Source organism: Phycomyces blakesleeanus, assembly GCF_001638985.1.
Source record: "Phycomyces blakesleeanus NRRL 1555(-) unplaced genomic scaffold PHYBLscaffold_33, whole genome shotgun sequence".
Classification (NCBI taxonomy): domain Eukaryota; kingdom Fungi; phylum Mucoromycota; class Mucoromycetes; order Mucorales; family Phycomycetaceae; genus Phycomyces; species Phycomyces blakesleeanus.
In genome coordinates this window covers 463878-481941 of record NW_017265163.1, presented here as the reverse complement: position 1 = coordinate 481941, position 18064 = coordinate 463878, and the positions used below count along the sequence as shown (strand labels likewise).

Genomic DNA, 18064 nt, shown 5'->3' with positions numbered 1-18064 from the left:
CATTCCCTCCATCCCGCCATCCCACCATCCCGCCATCAACTTTACAAAACTACCAGAATCGCCACCACCAACAATATTATTCTTTTATTTTATAATCACTGAAAAATAAAAATCGAAATAATGGCCATATAATAAAACCTCAACACTCGGAAGTCATATACAATATTTCTCTATACCTGAAGTGTTATATGTCACCATTCTCAGAGCTGACCTTCAACTCTCCAAGTCATATAGTATTCATACCACCATAATTCCGACACCTTCTTCGATCCCAATGACGCCATTCAATTCCGTCCCATCCCATCTAATTCCATCCCATCGGACATAATTTTCAAAGCTCATGCCTTTCAGTATACTTTTACGCGACTGGGTCTAGACCAAGCGGACGCCACCTAACAAAAAGTCTCGCGATGTTAATCTCTCGTCATTAGCATGCGCCATGAATGTCAAAACTTTGTCACACTGACTACTCACACGGACCACCCACACGGACCACCCACACGGACCACCCACACGGACCACCCACTCACACCGCCCACTTCTCGCCCATATAAAAAATACACTACTATTAAAACTTGATATTTTTAAATAAAAAATAAACTCATATTATTGTTCTCACGCATTGTTTTATTCAGTTTTCTTCTAATAATAAAGTGTTTCTCTCAATCATTTGTAAAGCAGACATTGTATTTATGGGCAGACAAAAATGGTTTAAAAAAAAATTTTATTAATATTCAAATATATCGTCAGAATCTTAGTTCACCACCTATAAAGGCGGATCCATCCTCCACAGGGCGTAGACCTGTCCTGACTTCGTGGAAGAGAACGGAGTGGGGAGGAGATCGGGAACGCTGGGGTGTGAGGCTAGCTATGGGCTTAAAAAATAAAAGGTGAACAGGGAACGAAACTATCAATCTAAGCTAAGCTAAAGGGATAAACGAAAGCTATATCTAAAGACTACCCACTACGTAAACTAACTAGAGAGGGGAAACTAAACTACCCCACACCCACCACACCCACCACACCCACCACACCCCCCCATCCACACCACACCAACACCCATCCATCCGACACGCCGCTGATTCACATAGAAAAAAGGTCAAGATTAGTATATCTATAGACTATACTACTCCCTCAACACAAATGAAAAGGAAATAATAGACTTACCATGCACAAGAGGAAAACAGAGATGGTCTGGCTGGCACTCTTACTAAATAACTGTGAAAAAATTTTATGCTTTCGTCATTAGATGATGACATAGCAGCATGCATAGAAAATTGTAGATCAATGGATTGATTGCTCTGATTAGAAGCAATATAAAGACTTTCATTTTAAAAACCCGAATTTCTTATATGGCTACCCATTTTCGTGAATTGATTTTATATAAAAATTTACTTGACACATATGTTATATATTAATATATTATTTCTTAAAAGAAAGGTTGTAAAACTGTACCACTTTAGTTGGAATATGAAAGAGAAAGTGGTCCATATATATATATGTATAGACTATAAGAGCATATCAAGAGACTCTTTATATTATCCCAGCTTTTTATTAAAGCAAGTCTCATAAATTAAAAATATTATTGACATGTTTAAAATGCAATTAGTTTTTTTTTATTTACCGAATTGCTATAGTCGATAAGAGCATATATCTAGTCTTAGATTATATATATAAATGTATTACAAGAGAACTAAAAGTTTTCACAACTGGGCATAGTAATATATAATATTGAGAGTATCGGGTTTTTATATTAGATAATAAGCAAATATAATAACAAGAATGTTTTAATAAAACATATAAGAATAAAAGGAATCTATACTTTATATAAAGGTTTTGATATGGAATATATATCATAGAATTAACTTTTAGTTATATAATTAAATGTTATGAAAGAAAGAAAGCGCATATAGAAAAAAAAATTATTCTGAACACTCTAATAAACTGACATCATGTTCATCGCACTGCTTGAGATCTTTATTAGAAATAGATCCACTAAGAAAAAATTGGAAATTCAACTAGTGATTATAAAGAATGCTTATAATAGCTTTTAAAATCACTCTCTGAATCGCTCCTTTTTTGTAGTGATATAATATATTACTGAAAATTATATAAACTAAATAGGAATTAATTTAATATGTTCTTATAACAGTTTGATCCACGAAATAGCTCGATGGATCATTAACTATCGCATTGTTTTTTTCTTTTTATTAATATATTAAATGTGTGACAGATACTATATATATATGTCTTTTCCTTAATCCACCACACACACATACGCACACTCACCCAATTGTCTACCAATATATTGGCTGAACTGGTACAAAATATACTTGATTGTATGTTCCTTTTATATTTTCTTACAAACTAAGGATTATAATCCATAATTCGGACAGAATGCACTTTTTTGTAAACTGTTATTACCAATTGGTTGCGCAGGCGGTTTTTGTGTATCAATAAGCTAAAATAACATAGCAGAATCAATTGACAGGGATACTGTTCCCCATACATAGACTTAAAAACCGCCTAGTTCTCACTTACAATCGCTCAGACAGGATGATATATTAAAGTGGCCTTCACTGCGCCATAATCATAACAAAAAAAACTTTTTTTTTACGGTGGCTTGCATCCTCCTTCTACATTCTCCCATTCATCCATCCCGTCATCCTTTTTGAGAATATTCATTCCTTTTGGGAATCGTCATTCATATAATATTACATCTCATAGTAGACAGAAGTCGGCCCAGTATAAAAATAAAACATATGTATGATTAATAAGAACTACAATTTCAGTTAACCAATAAAAACCGAATATGTTATATCAGCAATATGGTCCTGTCCGGATCGGCCGCCTATTGAGCTCGATCTGGACTGAAGGGATATTTCCAACAATCTTGGGCCGTCGGAATCCAGAAGATAATAATATCGTAAAAACATATATGCTAGTAATAATAGTTTTGCTTTCTTATAAATATATAGCTTGTATCATACCTCTCTCAAATAATTCCAAAATTGTTCATATATCCTGTCTCCTCAAGATTCTAATTAAAATTAGATTGGGTTTAATCTATAGATAATAATACAAGATATATTGGAATATACTTCTATAGCCGATTTTTATTCCACGGTATATATTTACAAATCATTCACAATCGCATTGTTATTTATATTTTTGTTAATACTTTTAATGTATGATAGAAGCTATATATAATAATATAATTTAAACTATGTTTTCTAGTATGTTTCATAAATAACACACTATCCAGATCCATACACATTCTTCTATAATTATACTTAATGAAATTGGATCAAAAAGCATCAAACATTTTACACCAAAAAAGCAAGAGCCTACAGAAAAATATTACCAAGTCAAAATGAAAAGGGTGATATTCATAAACCAAAAGTAACTTTCGAACTAAATATATATAAACTGTTATCATGTTTTGGATTATATTATCTTATATATGTTATTATTATTATTCAACACACTGGCACACACCAGAAGCTACTCCCGAACTATATACATATATGAGCCTCTATCATATTTTGGATATATTATCTTGTATATTTTATTATTATTATTCAACACACGGACACACACCAAAAGCTACTCCCAAAATATATATATATACGAGCCTCTATCATATTTTGGATACACTATCATATATATTTATTTTCCTTTTATTCAATATACGGTTACACACCAGAAGCTACTCCCAAACTATATATATATAACCTGCTATCATATTTTGGGCTTACTATCATATATTTTTCTTTTCTTTTATCCAACACACGCACATACGCACACTCGCACACTCGCCCAATTGTCTACCAATACAATTGCTGCACTGATACAAAATATACATATTGTCTATTTCTTTTTGTGTCTTTTTACAACCTAAGGATTCTACTCGATAATTCGGACAGAATGCACTTTTTTGTAAATTGGTATTACCAATTGGTTGCGCAGACAGCTTTGTGTATCCCTAAGCTAAAGGATCATAGCAGGGTCCATTGACAGGGATACTGTTACCCATACATAGGTTGAAAGACCGTCTTGTGATCACTTACAATCGCCCAGAGAGGACGGTATATTAAAGTGGCCTTCACTGCGCCGTAACCAAAATAAAATAAAAATTCTATTTAACGATGGCGTCAATCCTCTTCCTACATTCCCTCCATCCCGCCATCCCACCATCCCGCCATCAACTTTACAAAACTACCAGAATCGCCACCACCAACAATATTATTCTTTTATTTTATAATCACTGAAAAATAAAAATCGAAATAATGGCCATATAATAAAACCTCAACACTCGGAAGTCATATACAATATTTCTCTATACCTGAAGTGTTATATGTCACCATTCTCAGAGCTGACCTTCAACTCTCCAAGTCATATAGTATTCATACCACCATAATTCCGACACCTTCTTCGATCCCAATGACGCCATTCAATTCCGTCCCATCCCATCTAATTCCATCCCATCGGACATAATTTTCAAAGCTCACGCCTTTCAGTATACTTTTACGCGACTGGGTCTAGACCAAGCGGACGCCACCTAACAAAAAGTCTCGCGATGTTAATCTCTCGTCATTAGCATGCGCCATGAATGTCAAAACTCTGTCAGACTGACTACTCACACGGACCACCCACACGGACCACCCACACGGACCACCCACACGGACCACCCACACGGATCACCCACTCACACCGCCCACTTCTCGCCCATATAAAAAATACACTACTATTAAAACTTGATATTTTTAAATAAAAAATAAACTCATATTATTTTTCTCACGCATTGTTTTATTCAGTTTTCTTCTAATAATAAAGTGTTTCTCTCAATCATTTGTAAAGCAGACATTGTATTTATGGGCAGACAAAAATGGTTTAAAAAAAAAATTTTATTAATATTCAAATATATCGTCAGAATCTTAGTTCACCACCTATAAAGGCGGATCCATCCTCCACAGGGCGTAGACCTGTCCTGACTTCGTGGAAGAGAACGGAGTGGGGAGGAGATCGGGAACGCTGGGGTGTGAGGCTAGCTATGGGCTTAAAAAATAAAAGGTGAACAGGGAACGAAACTATCAATCTAAGCTAAGCTAAAGGGATAAACGAAAGCTATATCTAAAGACTACCCACTACGTAAACTAACTAGAGAGGGGAAACTAAACTACCCCACACCCACCACACCCACCACACCCACCACACCCACCACACCCCCCATCCACACCACACCAACACCCATCCATCCGACACGCCGCTGATTCACATAGAAAAAAGGTCAAGATTAGTATATCTATAGACTATACTACTCCCTCAACACAAATGAAAAGGAAATAATAGACTTACCATGCACAAGAGGAAAACAGAGATGGTCTGGCTGGCACTCTTACTAAATAACTGTGAAAAAATTTTATGCTTTCGTCATTAGATGATGACATAGCAGCATGCATAGAAAATTGTAGATCAATGGATTGATTGCTCTGACTAGAAGCAATATAAAGACTTTCATTTTAAAAACCCGAATTTCTTATATGGCTACCCATTTTCGTGAATTGATTTTATATAAAAATTTACTTGACACATATGTTATATATTAATATATTATTTCTTAAAAGAAAGGTTGTAAAACTGTACCACTTTAGTTGGAATATGAAAGAGAAAGTGGTCCATATATATATATGTATAGACTATAAGAGCATATCAAGAGACTCTTTATATTATCCCAGCTTTTTATTAAAGCAAGTCTCATAAATTAAAAATATTATTGACATGTTTAAAATGCAATTAGTTTTTTTTTTATTTACCGAATTGCTATAGTCGATAAGAGCAGATATCTAGTCTTAAATTATATATATAAATGTATTACAAGAGAACTAAAAGTTTTCACAACTGGGCATAGTAATATATAATATTGAGAGTATCGGGTTTTTATATTAGATAATAAGCAAATATAATAACAAGAATGTTTTAATAAAACATATAAGAATAAAAGGAATCTATACTTTATATAAAGGTTTTGATATGGAATATATATCATAGAATTAACTTTTAGTTATATAATTAAATGTTATGAAAGAAAGAAAGCGCATATAGAAAAAAAAATTATTCTGAACACTCTAATAAACTGACATCATGTTCATCGCACTGCTTGAGATCTTTATTAGAAATAGATCCACTAAGAAAAAATTGGCAATTCAACTAATGATTATAAAGAATGCTTATAATAGCTTTTAAAATCACTCTCTGAATCGCTCCTTTTTTGTAGTGATATAATATCTTACTGAAAATTATATAAACTAAATAGGAATTAATTTAATATGTTCTTATAACAGTTTGATCCACGAAATAGCTCGATGGATCATTAACTATCGCATTGTTTTTTTCTTTTTATTAATATATTAAATGTGTGACAGATACTATATATATGTCTTTTCTTTAATCCACCACACACACATACGCACACTCACCCAATTGTCTACCAATATATTGGCTGAACTGGTACAAAATATACTTGATTGTATGTTCCTTTTATATTTTCTTACAAACTAAGGATTATAATCCATAATTCGGACAGAATGCACTTTTTTGTAAACTGTTATTACCAATTGGTTGCGCAGGCGGTTTTTGTGTATCAATAAGCTAAAATAACATAGCAGAATCAATTGACAGGGATACTGTTCCCCATACATAGACTTAAAAACCGCCTAGTTCTCACTTACAATCGCTCAGACAGGATGATATATTAAAGTGGCCTTCACTGCGCCATAATCATAACAAAAAAAACTTTTTTTTACGGTGGCTTGCATCCTCCTTCTACATTCCCCCATTCATCCATCCCGTCATCCTTTTTGAGAATATTCATTCCTTTTGGGAATCGTCATTCATATAATATTACATCTCATAGTAGACAGAAGTCGGCCCAGTATAAAAATAAAACATATGTATGATTAATAAGAACTACAATTTCAGTTAACCAATAAAAACCGAATATGTTATATCAGCAATATGGTCCTGTCCGGATCGGCCGCCTATTGAGCTCGATCTGGACTGAAGGGATATTTCCAGCAATCTTGGGCCGTCGGAATCCAGAAGATAATAATATCGTAAAAACATATATGCTAGTAATAATAGTTTTGCTTTCTTATAAATATATAGCTTGTATCATACCTCTCTCAAATAATTCCAAAATTGTTCATATATCCTGTCTCCTCAAGATTCTAATTAAAATTAGATTGGGTTTAATCTATAGATAATAATACAAGATATATTGGAATATACTTCTATAGCCGATTTTTATTTCCACGGTATATATTTACAAATCATTCACAATCGCATTGTTATTTATATTTTTGTTAATACTTTTAATGTATGATAGAAGCTATATATAATAATATAATTTAAACTATGTTTTCTAGTATGTTTCATAAATAACACACTATCCAGATCCATACACATTCTTCTATAATTATACTTAATGAAATTGGATCAAAAAGCATCAAACATTTTACACCAAAAAAGCAAGAGCCTACAGAAAAATATTACCAAGTCAAAATGAAAAGGGTGATATTCATAAACCAAAAGTAACTTTCGAACTAAATATATATAAACTGTTATCATGTTTTGGATTATATTATCTTATATATGTTATTATTATTATTCAACACACTGGCACACACCAGAAGCTACTCCCGAACTATATACATATATGAGCCTCTATCATATTTTGGATATACTATCTTGTATATTTTATTATTATTATTCAACACACGGACACACACCAAAAGCTACTCCCAAAATATATATATATACGAGTCTCTATCATATTTTGGATACACTATCATATATATTTATTTTCCTTTTATTCAATATACGGTTACACACCAGAAGCTACTCCCAAGCTATATATATATAACCTGCTATCATATTTTGGGCTTACTATCATATATTTTTCTTTTCTTTTATCCAACACACGCACATACGCACACTCGCACACTCGCCCAATTGTCTACCAATACAATTGCTGCACTGATACAAAATATACATATTGTCTATTTCTTTTTGTGTCTTTTTACAACCTAAGGATTCTACTCAATAATTCGGACAGAATGCACTTTTTTGTAAATTGGTATTACCAATTGGTTGCGCAGACAGCTTTGTGTATCCCTAAGCTAAAGGAACATAGCAGGGTCCATTGACAGGGATACTGTTACCCATACATAGGTTGAAAGACCGTCTTGTGATCACTTACAATCGCCCAGAGAGGACGGTATATTAAAGTGGCCTTCACTGCGCCGTAACCAAAATAAAATAAAAATTATATTTAACGATGGCGTCAATCCTCTTCCTACATTCCCTCCATCCCGCCATCCCACCATCCCGCCATCAACTTTACAAAACTACCAGAATCGCCACCACCAACAATATTATTCTTTTATTTTATAATCACTGAAAAATAAAAATCGAAATAATGGCCATATAATAAAACCTCAACACTCGGAAGTCATATACAATATTTCTCTATACCTGAAGTGTTATATGCCACCATTCTCAGAGCTGACCTTCAACTCTCCAAGTCATATAGTATTCATACCACCATAATTCCGACACCTTCTTCGATCCTAATGATGCCATTCAATTCCATCCCATCCCATCTAATTCCATCCCATCGGACATAATTTTCAAAGCTCACGCTTTTCAGTATACTTTTACGCGACTGGGTCTAGACCAAGCGGACGCCACCTAACAAAAAGTCTCGCGATGTTAATCTCTCGTCATTAGCATGCGCCATGAATGTCAAAACTTTGTCACACTGACTACTCACACGGACCACCCACACGGACCACCCACACGGACCACCCACACGGACCACCCACTCACACCGCCCACTTCTCGCCCATATAAAAAATACACTACTATTAAAACTTGATATTTTTAAATAAAAAATAAACTCATATTATTGTTCTCACGCATTGTTTTATTCAGTTTTCTTCTAATAATAAAGTGTTTCTCTCAATCATTTGTAAAGCAGACATTGTATTTATGGGCAGACAAAAATGGTTTAAAAAAAAATTTTATTAATATTCAAATATATCGTCAGAATCTTAGTTCACCACCTATAAAGGCGGATCCATCCTCCACAGGGCGTAGACCTGTCCTGACTTCGTGGAAGAGAACGGAGTGGGGAGGAGATCGGGAACGCTGGGGTGTGAGGCTAGCTATGGGCTTAAAAAATAAAAGGTGAACAGGGAACGAAACTATCAATCTAAGCTAAGCTAAAGGGATAAACGAAAGCTATATCTAAAGACTACCCACTACGTAAACTAACTAGAGAGGGGAAACTAAACTACCCCACACCCACCACACCCACCACACCCACCACACCCACCACACCCCCCCCCATCCACACCACACCAACACCCATCCATCCGACACGCCGCTGATTCACATAGAAAAAAGGTCAAGATTAGTATATCTATAGACTATACTACTCCCTCAACACAAATGAAAAGGAAATAATAGACTTACCATGCACAAGAGGAAAACAGAGATGGTCTGGCTGGCACTCTTACTAAATAACTGTGAAAAAATTTTATGCTTTCGTCATTAGATGATGACATAGCAGCATGCATAGAAAATTGTAGATCAATGGATTGATTGCTCTGATTAGAAGCAATATAAAGACTTTCATTTTAAAAACCCGAATTTCTTATATGGCTACCCATTTTCGTGAATTGATTTTATATAAAAATTTACTTGACACATATGTTATATATTAATATACTATTTCTTAAAAGAAAGGTTGTAAAACTGTACCACTTTAGTTGGAATATGAAAGAGAAAGTGGTCTATATATATATATATGTATAGACTATAAGAGCATATCAAGAGACTCTTTATATTATCCCAGCTTTTTATTAAAGCAAGTCTCATAAATTAAAAATATTATTGACATGTTTAAAATGCAATTAGTTTTTTTTTTATTTACCGAATTGCTATAGTCGATAAGAGCAGATATCTAGTCTTAGATTATATATATAAATGTATTACAAGAGAACTAAAAGTTTTCACAACTGGGCATAGTAATATATAATATTGAGAGTATCGGGTTTTTATATTAGATAATAAGCAAATATAATAACAAGAATGTTTTAATAAAACATATAAGAATAAAAGGAATCTATACTTTATATAAAGGTTTTGATATGGAATATATATCATAGAATTAACTTTTAGTTATATAATTAAATGTTATGAAAGAAAGAAAGCGCATATAGAAAAAAAAATTATTCTGAACACTCTAATAAACTGACATCATGTTCATCGCACTGCTTGAGATCTTTATTAGAAATAGATCCACTAAGAAAAAATTGGCAATTCAACTAGTGATTATAAAGAATGCTTATAATAGCTTTTAAAATCACTCTCTGAATCGCTCCTTTTTTGTAGTGATATAGTATCTTACTGAAAATTATATAAACTAAATAGGAATTAATTTAATATGTTCTTATAACAGTTTAATCCACGAAATAGCTCGATGGATCATTAACTATCGCATTGTTTTTTTCTTTTTATTAATATATTAAATGTGTGACAGATACTATATATATGTCTTTTCTTTAATCCACCACACACACATACGCACACTCACCCAATTGTCTACCAATATATTGGCTGAACTGGTACAAAATATACTTGATTGTATGTTCCTTTTATATTTTCTTACAAACTAAGGATTATAATCCATAATTCGGACAGAATGCACTTTTTTGTAAACTGTTATTACCAATTGGTTGCGCAGGCGGTTTTTGTGTATCAATAAGCTAAAATAACATAGCAGAATCAATTGACAGGGATACTGTTCCCCATACATAGACTTAAAAACCGCCTAGTTCTCACTTACAATCGCTCAGACAGGATGATATATTAAAGTGGCCTTCACTGCGCCATAATCATAACAAAAAAAACTTTTTTTTACGGTGGCTTGCATCCTCCTTCTACATTCCCCCATTCATCCATCCCGTCATCCTTTTTGAGAATATTCATTCCTTTTGGGAATCGTCATTCATATAATATTACATTTCATAGTAGACAGAAGTCGGCCCAGTATAAAAATAAAACATATGTATGATTAATAAGAACTATAATTTCAGTTAACCAATAAAAACCGAATATGTTATATCAGCAATATGGTCCTGTCCGGATCGGCCGCCTATTGAGCTCGATCTGGACTGAAGGGATATTTCTGACAATCTTGGGCCTTCGGAATCCAGAAGATAATAATATCGTAAAAACATATATGCTAGTAATAATAGTTTTGCTTTCTTATAAATATATAGCTTGTATCATACCTCTCTCAAATAATTCCAAAATTGTTCATATATCCTGTCTCCTCAAGATTCTAATTAAAATTAGATTGGGTTTAATCTATAGATAATAATACAAGATATATTGGAATATACTTCTATAGCCGATTTTTATTCCACGGTATATATTTACAAATCATTCACAATCGCATTGTTATTTATATTTTTGTTAATACTTTTAATGTATGATAGAAGCTATATATAATAATATAATTTAAACTATGTTTTCTAGTATGTTTCATAAATAACACACTATCCAGATCCATACACATTCTTCTATAATTATACTTAATGAAATTGGATCAAAAAGCATCAAACATTTTACACCAAAAAAGCAAGAGCCTACAGAAAAATATTACCGAGTCAAAATGAAAAGGGTGATATTCATAAACCAAAAGTAACTTTCGAACTAAATATATATAAACTGTTATCATGTTTTGGATACATTATCTTATATATGTTATTATTATTATTCAACACACTGGCACACACCAGAAGCTACTCCCGAACTATATACATATACGAGCCTCTATCATATTTTGGATATACTATCTTGTATATTTTATTATTATTATTCAACACACGGACACACACCAAAAGCTACTCCCGAAATATATATATATACGAGCTTCTATCATATTTTGGATACATTATCATATATATTTATTTTCCTTTTATTCAATATACGGTTACACACCAGAAGCTACTCCCAAACTATATATATATATAACTTGCTATCATATTTTGGGCTTACTATCATATATTTTTCTTTTCTTTTATCCAACACACGCACATACGCACATATGCACATACGCCCAATTGTCTACCAATACAATTGCTGCACTGATACAAAATATACATATTGTCTATTTCTTTTTGTGTCTTTTTACAACCTAAGGATTCTACTCGATAATTCGGACAGAATGCACTTTTTTGTAAATTGGTATTACCAATTGGTTGCGCAGACAGCTTTGTGTATCCTTAAGCTAAAAGAACATAGCAGGGTCCATTGACAGGGATACTGTTACCCATACATAGATTTAAAGACCGTCTAGTGTTCACTTATAATCGCCCAGAGAGGACGGTATATTAAAGTGGTCTTCACTGCGCCGTAACCAAAATAAAATAAAAATTCTATTTAACGATGGCGTGAATCCTCTTCCTATGTTCCCTCCATCCCGCCATCCCACCATCCCGCCATCAACTTTACAAAACTACCAGAATCGCCACCACCAACAATATTATTCTTTTATTTTATAATCACTGAAAAATAAAAATCGAAATAATGGCCATATAATAAAACCTCAACACTCGGAAGTCATATACAATATTTCTCTATACCTAAAGTGTTATATGTCACCATTCTCAGAGCTGACCTTCAACTCTCCAAGTCATATAGTATTCATACCACCATAATTCCAACACCTTCTTCGATCCCAATGACGCTCTTACTCATATTTAAAAATTTCAACAAGAAACATTTGATATATGCTACTGCATAATTTGATTTAGATTCACTCGTTTAATAAAGTGCGACTACTTCATACAAGGCTTTGTGTTTTATTAAACAAAAACATCAGGCCATTTGTAGGAAAAGTATAATGTACACAAAAGAACTGTTTAGGTAACATTTATGTGTACACTGTATTTATGTGATTTGCGACCTCTATTATAATTCCCAATTTGGACTGTTAGCAGCTTCAAGTGAGTACTAACTCAGATATTACGGAAAACATTCCCGAAAATAATATATATCTGTGATATATATGTATTCAATTGTGAAACACATGGTTTATTATAAGAAAATATCTGAGTATAGTAAAGTGGCTCAGAGTTTATAGTTTAAGTACAAACTATATTATTATATTTATATGTTTTTATAAAAGAAGCTTCTTCTATTTACTATCTACGTGTAACCTCACAATCGTTTTATCGTCTGAACTATATTTAAAGTAAGCGCAGAAACTAATCGGATACATGTATAATGACTATAATATATATATATTGAATTTTACCTGACCAAACCAGGTTCTCTTTTTATTGTATTAATCAAGGCTTTTAAACTAGTACAAGCCTTCTTTAATTATTTTTCTTTGTTTATATTATTTATTAACATTTTATTTTTATTTGTTCTATATATTTAATTTTAAAATTTGATATCTTCGCATATCAAACAGTCAAATTTATATCAGCTTCTATCTGAAATATAAAAGTTTAGTAAAGCGTTATATTCACAAGTCTGAATTATTTTATTTTATGGAAAAAATATAGTCTTTTTTTTATCTTTGTGGCAACTTCGACAAGGATTTAAAATTTATTGATGCAAATACTCCCATAATTTATGTTAAAAAAAAACTAAATTGAACTGATGGGTGAAGTGATTTTTTTATCTAGAGTTGTGATGTTTGTTTTTAAGAAAAGATAAAATTATCTGATTGTTAGAGATGTTCTTAGAAATAATCAAACATATAGAATACAATCAAAGAAAAGTATATATTACAGAACAATCTTCAATATATATATCGATTGTTTAAGTCAGGGGTATCATAAGAGTAAACTGATATAAATCGCAATTGCAATGTCTTCTTTAAACACAATAAGAATAAACAAATATCAAAGAGAATTAAAGGGAACAAAGACTCCGTATCTATAAATAAAATAAATTTATATAAAAACGGATTTGATTTAATCGAATCAAAGCAGATGTTTAAAAAAATTCAATAAACAAGTGAAGGATAAATTGTTTTTAATATTTAATTATATTTTTTTTGCTTTTCTTTGGATTTTATTTTTATTATTATTATTATTATTATTAATATCCAATATTTAACTGATATTTAGAATGTATACTTGTTCTCAATAAGTTGTTAAGTGTTTTTTGTATAATAGTGTTTTTCTTTTTTTCTTTTTTAATAAAACTTGATATTCCAACATCAAATAAAATTATTAAAATCTTAGTTGATAAGATTCTTAGTTTCGTTCTATTTCAGTTAAATATATTTGAAAATCTCATATAAATCGAATAAATATATATATTTTATTAAACCTGACAAGATACAGCTCTTATAATAAGGATATATTTTCTTTTCCATCTATCTTTTACAATTCTTAACCAGGGAGCATATTTTCCAATTTGACATTTCATATTAAATCCGTGTCTGATAAAATAGGGTGTTTCAAGTTTAAAGATCTTGGAATTCAAGGTTTTTATTTTCTATCCATACTCTATTAATTAGCTAATAACATCTAATATAAAAATATATTACTGAACTTCCTTACGTAAAGTTCTGTAAAAAATAATCAACTTCTAAAAATCTAAAAGAAACCTTTTGAAGCTTTTTGATTTACATATTTTTTACAGATACTTTACTAGTTTTGGAATCCTTTTAAGAAGCTGACTTACTTTTTACGTTCGCCGATGAAAATATCTAAATTTAAAACACCCTAATGGTATGTGTCCTGTCTTTTAATACTACTCAAATGGAGACTGAAAACATCACTTCCCCACTGCAGGAGTAAGTAGCGGATTTCAATTTTCAAGCTAATTCATACTCCGAATATTCGATTTATTTAAAAGCCCGCCGCGTCTCTTAGCCCACTAGTTTTTTATCATCTCTAGCTCTTTAATGCACTTGTTTTCAGCAAAAACGAATTACTAGAACGCGAGATAATCAAGCATTTAGTTGAATTACATAAAGCACAAAGATATAAATTTGTGTTATTTCAAACTGAGGTTCTAATTTATTTCTTTTTGGTTTCGTGATACAGTGATTCAACTTTAATAAGACGGAATACACTCTTTCTGGAAATTATTGGTGAACAAACGAAAATGAATTTGACATGAGAATAAATATAAAAATAGTGCAATCGTTTGTCTATTTTTATGTTTTCATCTTTTTTGGTACATTTTATTTCTGTACCAAAAAAATTCCAGAAAGAGTGTAGATACATCTATTAGCTATATTATATGCTCTTTGTAAAAGAACATTAGAAGAGCTCAACATACTAAAGTATTTTTTCCAATTTCTTATTGTAAAGTATTGGGTTTCCCTACGCAAATATATTTAGAGTTATGAATTATTATACATCATTTATACCCTTGAAAAAAAAACGGTTTTTTGATTATCACAAATCATTCCGACCTCTTGTGAAACATTTTTATATAACTTTCTACAGTAGTTGCATAGTACTTTTAGGTACTGACATATATATAAGCTTATACTTTATATTGATAAACCCTATGAGAATTATAATGAGCAATATTCCCTGAAAACAGCTGGAAGTATGTAGTATTTCTCTATCTCAATTTTTTTTTGAGACTTAAGTAGAAAACACTCTGAGGTATTCAGGATTGTTTATGGGTTAGTATCTCGATAATGGGAAAAATAGATACTGTGAGAGTGTTATTTATTAAAGAGACAAAATAATATTGTTTTTATATTTGCTACTATTCAAATCCCTGTAATTCAAATCCCTGTTGTGTAATGGTTGGTTTACACTGTATGAGTGTGTAGTGTACATGTGTCTGGTGTGTAACAGTTCCGGAGATTGTTAACTTGCCAGGTTCATTAGCAAGAAAGAACCAGTGTTTGGTTGTGGGGTCTGTTCTTCACTCAACTGTGGTGTGTATACCACACACTCTTTTTCCTTTCTTCTGTTATCGTATATAGCAAGCACTGGGGAATTAGATTTCTACACATATGCGATAGTATGGGAAATTCTGAGTGACAGAATAATTAAATTCTGGAATTTGGCATTTATAGATTCCGTTCGCAATATGTTATGTTACCTGTGAGTTGTCCATGTAACTTCTGAACTTATAATGATCCATATAGAGATGTAAGATTCTTTTAAACTATTTAATCGCAGAGAGAATAATCAAATTATGGCATCTTTTTTTTTTGGATGTTACATTAAATTAAACTTGATTTGAAACAGAGATTTCAATAAAAAATCTATTTTTGATAGAAAACTGTCTACTGAAATAGTAGAATTCTATTGGATTACTTTACAGAGAAAACTGTCTACTGAAATAATGATATTCTATTGGATCATTTAACAGAAGAATCAGGATTTATGTATACTGTCTTCCGAATCTAAACATTTTTATTGGACAATTATGCACAGCTAAACTATAGGATTCACACATGCCATACTATACTACCGCAATACTTCTTGCACTTCATTTCAAATATTTTTATAGGGATTGTTTTGGAAAAATTGTTTTTATTTTTAAAAAAAACTTCTTGCTTATAATATGTACGGCTTGACAATATATAGTCTAATCTAATATATAGGCTACTACATAATTAATATAATAACAAACCCTTTCATATATTATAATATATAAATACTTCCAATACGATAGAATCCTATAAAGAAACGTGTGTTTATGGTATTTCACTAGTAAGAGAAGGTTAAAAAATTATTCAATTATATTAGATTACATAAATATTTATTTATTTTTAATTTAAATAGTATGGTTACTTACCAGTACTTTCGTCAGAACCAGGCATAGTGCACATTGACTGTTGTTCTGAAAGGTTTAATAAAACGCATTAGTAAAGATCATGGAATAAAGTTTGGCTTTATTACTTACCAAAGAAAACCGGTTTTCAAAGACAAGCCATTCAATCAGGTACATAGAAATGTTGGCAGTACTAACAGAGATAGAAAATAAACAAAATTAGATATAAGAATAAAATAAATAAATACATTATTCAGACTTACCGGATAAATTTCTGCTGTTGGCACTGGAAAAGAGGTGCGGTTTTCTTATGTGTAAAACTGTAATTAATTATGTGAAAAGACCAGGTTTTACGATGTGATCAGATAGTTTTTACAAGTGTATGAAGCTGGCTTACTCATAGGTGGTAAGACCAACTTTCGAACATAGGAAAAGGTCAGAACAGCAGGATAGTAGGATGTGTTTGCATTTTCTGTATATGGGTTTTTACCACATGCACTAAAACGGCAACTCAGAATTACGTTTTGTTGTAATATATCCTACCGCTTTCCGATTAAAAGAACGATAAATGAAAGATCGATTATACGGATATGCCAGTTTTTACATTGTTTAATTTATGGATATGCCAGTTTTTACAGGGTTTTGTTGTATTTGAATTTATTTTATCCAATCTTAGAGACTTCTTCTTATACTGTTTGCTTCCATACACTTCTCCGATCTTTAATTTATTTATAATAATTATTGGTTTATTTTGTTTTTATTAGAAAGAAAAGAATATTCTTAGGTTTATAGTACAGTGGTTATATTTAATATTCAGGAACATTCTGGCTAGTGTTCTATCCTTCATACAATTTGAAATGGCCAATGTTCTGATAAAACAAGTATTCTCCAAACAATATCTCCCAGAGAAAAGCCCAGTTGTGTGTTGCTTGCTTGTAAATGGTTGTTCTATGAAATTAGAAAAGTGTTAGCTGTTTGAACAAGAAATCGTGGATATTAAGAATATATATATGTAATTATGCTTGCAATATAATAGCTTACCAGAGACAAAAAGAAAAGGCGTCATGAATGCGAACCATAGTACTCAATATACTTTATTTGGCTATAAAAATGCTGAAAAAAAATTATTTTTTGTGAACTGTGTGGTAGAATATTTCATTTACCTACCCGAAGCAAAAGGATTTATTTGCAGACCAAGAGAGTACATAGGAGACGCTAATAT

General features: G+C 31.7%; 3 protein-coding genes across 3 annotated transcripts; 1 reads left to right on the top strand and 2 right to left on the bottom strand.

The window, feature by feature from the left end:
- Nucleotides 1–694: 694 nt before the first annotated feature.
- On the bottom strand, nucleotides 695–1259 carry PHYBLDRAFT_183761 (hypothetical protein; the record flags this gene model as incomplete). Its single annotated transcript, XM_018438826.1, has 3 exons — nucleotides 695–868; nucleotides 1008–1078; nucleotides 1168–1259. The coding sequence occupies 3 exons, from the start codon at nucleotides 1257–1259 to the stop codon at nucleotides 747–749; spliced, it is 285 nt and encodes a 94-aa protein (XP_018284933.1). The 3' UTR covers nucleotides 695–746.
- A 1553-nt stretch (nucleotides 1260–2812) lies between these two features.
- PHYBLDRAFT_152156 (hypothetical protein) lies at nucleotides 2813–5273 on the top strand (the record flags this gene model as incomplete). The annotated part of the gene is made up of 3 exons (XM_018432853.1): nucleotides 2813–2926; nucleotides 4934–5073; nucleotides 5165–5273. The coding sequence occupies 3 exons, from the start codon at nucleotides 2813–2815 to the stop codon at nucleotides 5271–5273; spliced, it is 363 nt and encodes a 120-aa protein (XP_018284932.1).
- Nucleotides 5274–9053: 3780 nt separating this feature from the next.
- On the bottom strand, nucleotides 9054–17243 carry PHYBLDRAFT_183760 (hypothetical protein; the record flags this gene model as incomplete). The annotated part of the gene is made up of 5 exons (XM_018438825.1): nucleotides 9054–9227; nucleotides 16867–16911; nucleotides 16971–17035; nucleotides 17106–17162; nucleotides 17197–17243. 5 exons carry the CDS (start codon nucleotides 17241–17243, stop codon nucleotides 9106–9108), a joined length of 336 nt encoding a protein of 111 aa, XP_018284931.1. The 3' UTR covers nucleotides 9054–9105.
- Between the last annotated feature and the right edge of the window lie 821 nt (nucleotides 17244–18064).